General features: G+C 41.7%; 1 protein-coding gene across 5 annotated transcripts in view; it reads left to right on the forward strand.

The window, feature by feature from the left end:
* Nucleotides 1–7,500, forward strand: part of LOC139624741 (protein FAM240B) — an 11,676-nt gene that overhangs the window by 1,095 nt on the left and 3,081 nt on the right. For 3 of the 5 annotated variants that reach the window (XM_071484087.1, XM_071484090.1, XM_071484088.1), the window contains 2 exons: nt 1–104; nt 2,800–2,921. The exon at nt 1–104 is cut by the window's left edge and continues 41 nt beyond it. In XM_071484087.1, coding sequence (XP_071340188.1) covers nt 96–104; nt 2,800–2,921 — 131 coding nt within the window. In that variant the 5' untranslated portion in view covers nt 1–95. Of the gene's footprint in view, nt 105–293; nt 992–2,799; nt 2,922–7,500 lie in introns of those variants that run through there. The other 2 variants (XM_071484089.1, XM_071484091.1) reach the window with 2 other exon arrangements.

Below are 7,500 nucleotides of genomic sequence, written 5' to 3' on the forward strand. Positions count from 1 at the left end.
TCCTCTGGAGACAGGACGGGCTTTACAGTGATTGTCGGCCACCTTTAAATCTGTGGACTCATCTTGTAGACAGGCCTGCCAGATGCTCCGTCGCCATGTTGTTGGTACGTTCCTACATTTCTGACAAAATCATCAGATCTGTGTGAAATCTCTCCCTCAGCAGTTTTCACGCCAGTGAGCAGTGACCTGAGATTTCAGTGTTGAGTCATCGCTGACGCCTGTAGAGTCACACAAATGTAATTTTCACATCAATAAAATATCATTGTCATTGTTTTCTCCAACTCAACCTGAAGGTGGAGCTAGATGAAAAGTCAGAGGATCAGGAGGAATCCTCCTCTAGGGAACACGAACAACTGAAAAATATCTCAGACTCAGACTCAGACTCATTGTTGAGCTATGAGTGGAGGACGGACCAAAACACAGACGTCTCTACCCACAGAGCCACAGCTGAGCCGCTGTCCATCCCACCAGTCATGTTGAAAATCCTCCACAGGGAACCTGCAAACGTTTCTGAAACTTAAAAATAGTAAAACTACTTCAGAGCCTCACTGGCCAATCAGAATCTAGACTTGAACTAAGTCAGGCAATAAAAAACTGCATCTATAAATAAGTTCATTCACACCTCTGAGCTCTCCCTCCATCCTCTGTCTCTCCCTGTCTTTCATTTCATTCTCCCTCCATCTCTCTCTCTCTCTCTCTCTCTCTCTCTCTCTGTTCATCCATGTCTCTCACTCACTGTGTGTCCCTGCTGGGATTTAACTGGACAGAGATGGGGGGAGTACAGGAGCAGATTTACTGACTGATTCACTGACCAGAGTTCACATGTAAAACATTTCATTTCTGCAGAGGTGGGAGGGGAACTGCCACACACACACACACACACATATATATACACACACACAGACACACACAGACACACACAGACACACAGAGGGAGTCATACTTTGATCCACTGAGGCTGACGGACGCTCAGCTGAAGGTCTGAATAAAGGTTTGTTTTCTGTTTCATCTTAAATAATTCACATTCACATATTTATCATCGAGCTGCATTTTTACATTTAATGTCACTTTTCTGTCTGAAGCTGTGTGTGAAGTTATGAGACTGGATTTAATTTAACATTAGTAGAGTTCAGCACTGTACATCTGATAATTCAGCACATGAAACACTGGACAAATGTTATTAATCTACATGTCTGTACAAAGGCAAAATGCCGTAACTACATCCTGGTAAAATGTGAGTTATAACCTGAATCTGACTCTCTGACGTCTCCTTTACTATATAAAAAGATTAAACTATAGAAATGTGGACTTTCTGTAAAAACTACTTTTTTAATTTGTTGTATCTGCAAAGACAAAAACACAGCATCTGTACATTGTGTAGTTATACTGCATTCTTGGCTCTGTAATCTGTGTACAGCAGGACTCATCACTGCACTCTGCCACAGAAAGAAGCTATTTACAGCTGAAGTCAGTGGGAAGTATCAGCTGAAAACTAGCTGTGAGGCGGCCGCGGCTAAAACTGGATCAGGAGCTGCTCTGCATGTTTTTACTCTGGAGATTTTTGTAGTTGAACTAGCTTTAAATCACAATATGACCATTTACAGCACTGAGACAGAAAACAAAGCCAAAGACAGACTTGATTCTTTAAGTGGCATCTTCAAAATGCTGGTTTTCGTCTTGAAAAGTACTGAAAGGATTATTTGATTATCGAAATAGTTGCTAATTATTTTACTTTTTATAAAGTTAATTGACTAATCGTTGAAGCTCAACATCAGGAATAATAAAATACTGTACTGTACAGTAAACAGTATGAAATGGGCAAATCTACACAATGAAAACTGTTGATACTTCAAGAACATTTTGCTGCTATTACAGTTGAATTCAGTGATTTTACTCAAAATAGAGAATATAGATATTATATATATATTATTATTATATATATTAACAGTGTTTACTTCAGTCGAAGGTCTGAATACATCTTCTTTCCTGGTATTATTGGTGGTACTACAGTACTTTACTATAGTACTGTAATCTCAGTATAATAAAGCTTTGTTGCTGTAGATGAATTTAACTGTAACCAAGAGTAAACCCTCAGTGGGCTGAAGATCCTACCAGGTCATTACAGCTGTGGTTACAGCTGCAAAAGACCTTTAACCTTTAACCTTTAACTTTTCAAGTTCAAAGTAAATAACTAACAATGTTGTGGTGAAGGTTTCGGTTCACAGAAACTAACTGGGGTTTATGAAAAGGTGATGTATCTCTAACAGTTGTTGAACATTTGTGCTTAAAGGAAACAAGGGAGACAAACAGCTGTCTCCTGCATTGTGTTGACACATCTACACCCCCCACCCCCCCAGCCCCAAATCCTAAATGAACTGTTTTGCCAGTAACAATGACCACTGGGGGGTGCTGTCATTTCAACATAAACATTAGTCATTTTGGGGCATTTGCTGAAATGACCTTTACATTCAGCTACAACATAAGACACATTTCATGGGTGTTTTTCACCAGACTTTCTTTCAGTACAACGTCCACTTTCAGTGACTCCAGCTTTACTAAACTGTTTTCTGGTTCTGTTCAGACTCTCACAGCTCTTGGTTTAGGTCCAGAAAGATCCTGGTCTGGTTTAATACAGAAAAAGCTACAGATTTTATTTGCTGTTCAGTTGTATATAAACATCATCATTAAGAGACCGGGCTGATCTGACAGGGTGATTTATCAGGTAGTTTTTAAGGGAGGACAGTCTCCTTCAGTTAAAGTACCAGTGGCAGTAGAATCATGAGTATTGTGTTGTTGCAGATGAACCTGGCTCTGATCCACGACAGACTGTACATTAAGACGTTCTGGGAGAAGAGGATTGACACTCAGTGTCAGAATCTTGAGAACGAGGAGCAGAGGATGAACAAGAGCGCACTGAAAAAGTCAGTAACACACCACACAACAACGCACAGTTACAAGTTACAGAGCAGAAAGTCAACCTATAACTATATTATTCTCAATGTCCTGTTCTGACTTACAGGAGAAAATAAAAGAAAATTACCTTTTTCATCATATTTTTTGGAATCAATCCTTTTGACAGTAGTTTTGATTCTCAAAACAAGACTTTGTATCAGTCATCTACACTCAGCTGCCACTTTATTAGGTACACCTTGCTGGTTGGACCCCTTTGCCTTCAGAACTGTCTTAATTCTTCATGGCATAGATCCAACGAGGTGCTGGAAACATTCCTCAGAGATTTTGGTCCATATTGACATGACAGCATCACACAGTTGCTTCAGATTTGTCGGCTGCACATCCATGATGAGAATCTCCTGTTCTACCACGTCCCAAAGCTGCTTTACTGCACTGAGATCTGGTGACTGTGGAGGCCATTTGAGGACAGTGAACTCATCGTCATGTTCAAGAAACCAGTCTGAGATGATCTGAGCTTTGTGACATGGAGCGTTATCCTTCTGGAAGCAGCATCAGAAGATGTGTGGTCATAAAGGGATGGACATGGTCAGCAACAATACTCAGGTAGGCTGTGGCGTTTAAACAATGCTCAGTTGGTACTAAGGGGCCCAAAGTGTGCCAAGAAATTATCCCCCACACCATTACACCACCACCACTACCAGCCTGAACCGTTGATACAAGGCAGGATGGAGCCATGCTGTCATGTTGTTGACCTCTGACCCTACCATCAGAATGTCGCAGCAGAAATGGAGACTCATCAGACCAGGCAACATGTTTCCAGTCTTCTGTTGTCCAGTTCTGTGTGAACTGTAGCCTCAGTTTCCTGTTCTTAGCTGACAGGAGTGGCCCCAGTGTGGTCTTGAGTGTTCAGAGATGCTCTTCTGCAGACCTTGGTTGTAACGAGTGGTGATGTGAGTTACTGTTGCCCTCCTATCAGCTCGAAGCAGTCTGGCCATTCTCCTCTGACCTCTGACATCAACAAGGCATTTTCTCCCAGAGAACTGCTGCTCACTGGATATTTCCTCTTTTTTGGACCTGCCTCTGTAAACCCTAGAGATGGTTGTGAGAGAAAATCCCAGTAGATCAGCAGTTTCTGAAATACTCATCTGGCACTTTCCTCATTCTGATGCTCAGTCTGAACTTCAGCAGGTCGTCTTGACCATGTCTACATGCCTAAATGCACTGAGTTGCTGCCATGTGATTGGCTGACTGGATATTTGCATTAATGAGCAGTTGAACAGGTGTACCTAATAAAGTGGCCGGTGGGTGTAGATCCTTTGGGGATTGATCTGCCCAGTACTAGTGTGAAACAAATAACAAAATGTTATACTATTCAAGGTGAAAACGTGTCTGCAGGTAGGATCAGTTCACGATTCAGAAGTCTGAGCTCGCTGCCCTTTCAACGTGATGGTTCATACAAATGAGTTTCCATTTGTATGAACCATCACATTGTTTAGATCACTCCACTAACATGAGGATTTGAGCATTGATTGACATTTTAACCCAAAGGGGAGAATCCATCACATCCCACCAGAGTACCACGGTCTCAGACATGGAAGTGCTGACTCTCAAGTAGAGCTGTCAGCATTAACACATTAATCGTGATGAGATTAAGGACCAAGCATAACGTGTTTTTTTTTCTTTTTATCATGTTAATCGTTTGTCGCCCAAGGTTTTTTATTTTACATCGTCACTGCTACTGTTACCAAAGATTCTACAGTGCTACGTTCTAGAATCTTTGGCTGCTACTATTTTGACCCTTTGATGCACCCTTACTTGTTGTCAAGCTGCCACAGACACTTCCTACAAAAAGTTTACATGGCGGAGCAAGATACTTCACGGTGAGTCATGTCTGTAGGAGTGAAAGGGGGACCATTCCGGTCTGCATAAAGGGGCGTGGGAGACTGAAAGTGTTTAAATCCAACGCCTGAATCGTCGTTGGTGAAAATCAAATGAGTCAGAAAATAAAAATATAACTTACCCAGAGCTCACAGATAAATAAATGATCAGACATCTTCATAATTACACTTCAGACATGCTAACGTTAGCTTCTAGTTCAGACAGACTGACGGTTATGTGTTGTCAAGCAAGAGCATACGTAACAACCAGCCAGCAGACTTCAGACAGACAGGTGCACACCTGAAATAAACTTATTTTTCTTCAAGGTAGTAAATCCAAAGATTTCTAAATTTGTCTCAATGTGTCAAAAGCAAATTAATCTAAAAGTCAAGTTCATTAAGTAATTTTCTTTGCATTCATTTAATTACCAATCAAGATACACAGGTTAAGAATTGTTTTACATTGATAATGTGGACTTAAAAACTGTTCTGAAATGCAAAATAATAGAATTCTAATCATGTGATAAAACATGCGATTAATTGCGATTAAGAAAAAATGAATCATTTGACAGCCCTACTTTCAACTCCACTGCTTCATTCTTGGCTGCAAGCTGCCTCACTCTCTGTCGGAGGTCATGTTCTGATGAAGCAAACAGAACCACATCATCTGCAAAGAACCTTCTTGAGTTTATCAATTCATACACCTTCCTCTCCAACAGCACCCAAAGATTCTGTCCATGAAAAATCACACTCACCTAGCCAAATGGCACCATCATGGCCTCCTGCAATATACCCCAAAGGACACAGCCCTTACCCAAGTCTAGAAACACATTCAGGCTGCTTAAGAAAACTCCCACGACCCCTACAGAATCCTGGTCCATTTGCTTCTCTGAGATCTGAGGGTTGACAATCAGCTGGAAAACCTTCCTGGGGAGACTAAGCACTGTGATACTCCAACTATTGGAGAAAAAACTCAAAACCAGAGCCACCACCCCCATCAACCAGTCTATAGGCATGTCAACCAAGACAGCCCAATAAAATCTGAAGCCTTCAGCATCTCAGAGCAAATGTCAACCACCCTTCTGTCACTTTTACCAAGGGTTCAGGTTTGTGGGCATTTAGACTGAAAACAGCCCTGCATTAAAAAATGCAAAGCACTGCATTGGAGGGGGGCACTATGCAGTAATCTAATGGGAATGCATGTTTGCACACATCTGATTGGTCTTGTCAGATTGTTGTGTTGCTTTCTAGTAAGAGTTGACACTGGTTCAACTTTCTTGCCCAGCGACCCTGTATTTTTTGCTGAAGCCCACTGTGTTGGGAGCCCTGCTGCATTGCAGGAGTCAAGCCTTGGAAAGACCCATTTCGGAGTGGTCTGGCAGTGTGGCAGAACCTTTTTAAAGTCCACCAGAGGTCCACTGGTGGCCTCCCCAAACTAAGCCAACACCACAGTGACCCCGTGTGTTTGGGCTGAACTGGACCAGACCCTGTGGATAGTGACAGTGTACTCCATCAAAGTGTTTGTCATTTGGTTGAACAACATTGAAACACCCAGAAATGAGGAAGCTGTATAAAAATGTGTTCCATTTTATCCAGATTTAAATGATCACCAAGTCTCATCTTTCTCTGTAACGACTGGCTTCTCCTGCCCTTCTCCTGTCTGCCAGTTCGGATTAACTATGGACACTGTCGCCTTCCAATGTTTTTGGATAATGGCAAAGGTGATCTTGCTGGCGGTCACCTTTAAGCTCAAGCTCACTTCCCAGGCCTTGATCCAGAAGGAGACCCTCCTATTCTGGCTGAAGTATCTCTTTTCCTGAAGACGTTGATCTGTTGAGATGTTTGAATGTGATGTCTGTGGCCAGACTGAAAATGAATGTGGTTTCATTTGTGGTAGACAAGTCATAGTCTGGCAAAGAGACACATCTAAAAACAGATCCTCTCATTACAAACAGCCTCATCTCTCAGCGAGCTGGAGGACATACCAGGACACTCACACACCCTCGACCCTCGCAGACAGTCTGGTTGTTGAGCGTCTCAGTAATGACGATCACTAACGAGCAGAAACATCAGCCACACTGTAACCTGAACTCACCTCACTGACAAAAGATCAATGACCATTAATAGAAAATTAATTAAATGACCCATTGCATCAATGCTCTGTTGACAAAAACTGGGTCAAACAACTGATTTTTAGTGCATACAACTGGATTTCTGCTTATTTATGTGAAACTAATATAGAAGTATAATAACAATAAATAAGGTTCTCATAGTAAGTAAAGTAAGTAAGTAAAGTAAAACACTACACAATAATGCAACAAAAATTGTAATCTAATTCTTTCTCCAAGGAATTATGCTTATATATGACAAAATTATTTTTCAGCTTATGTTACAGTGACAAACCGTAACGGAGCAGATTTTCCCCTGTAGCACTGATTGGCCGAGGCTGCAGTGAACACTGCACCACAGTCAGTGCTCACAGAAAACTTGAGGGGTAGTGGGATCGATGCCCACATTCTCCAGATGGCTTTAGTTTCTGTTCTTCAAAGTGAGGCAACATGTGAGAAGTGGTGAGTGTCTTACTTTGCCCTTTGGCCAAAGTACTTGAACCAAGAGCTGTGTAATCCGCAACAGAACCATGAAACACTTTAACGGTGCTGGAGTCACTACAAGAGAGATTGTGCTGTAAGATCAGATATTCTGGTGGAAC

Source organism: Trachinotus anak, unplaced genomic scaffold (assembly GCF_046630095.1).
Source record: "Trachinotus anak isolate AG129_WGS33_773 ecotype Australia unplaced genomic scaffold, CSIRO_AGI_Tana_v1 ptg000008l, whole genome shotgun sequence".
In the NCBI taxonomy this organism is placed as follows: Eukaryota; Metazoa; Chordata; class Actinopteri; order Carangiformes; family Carangidae; genus Trachinotus; species Trachinotus anak.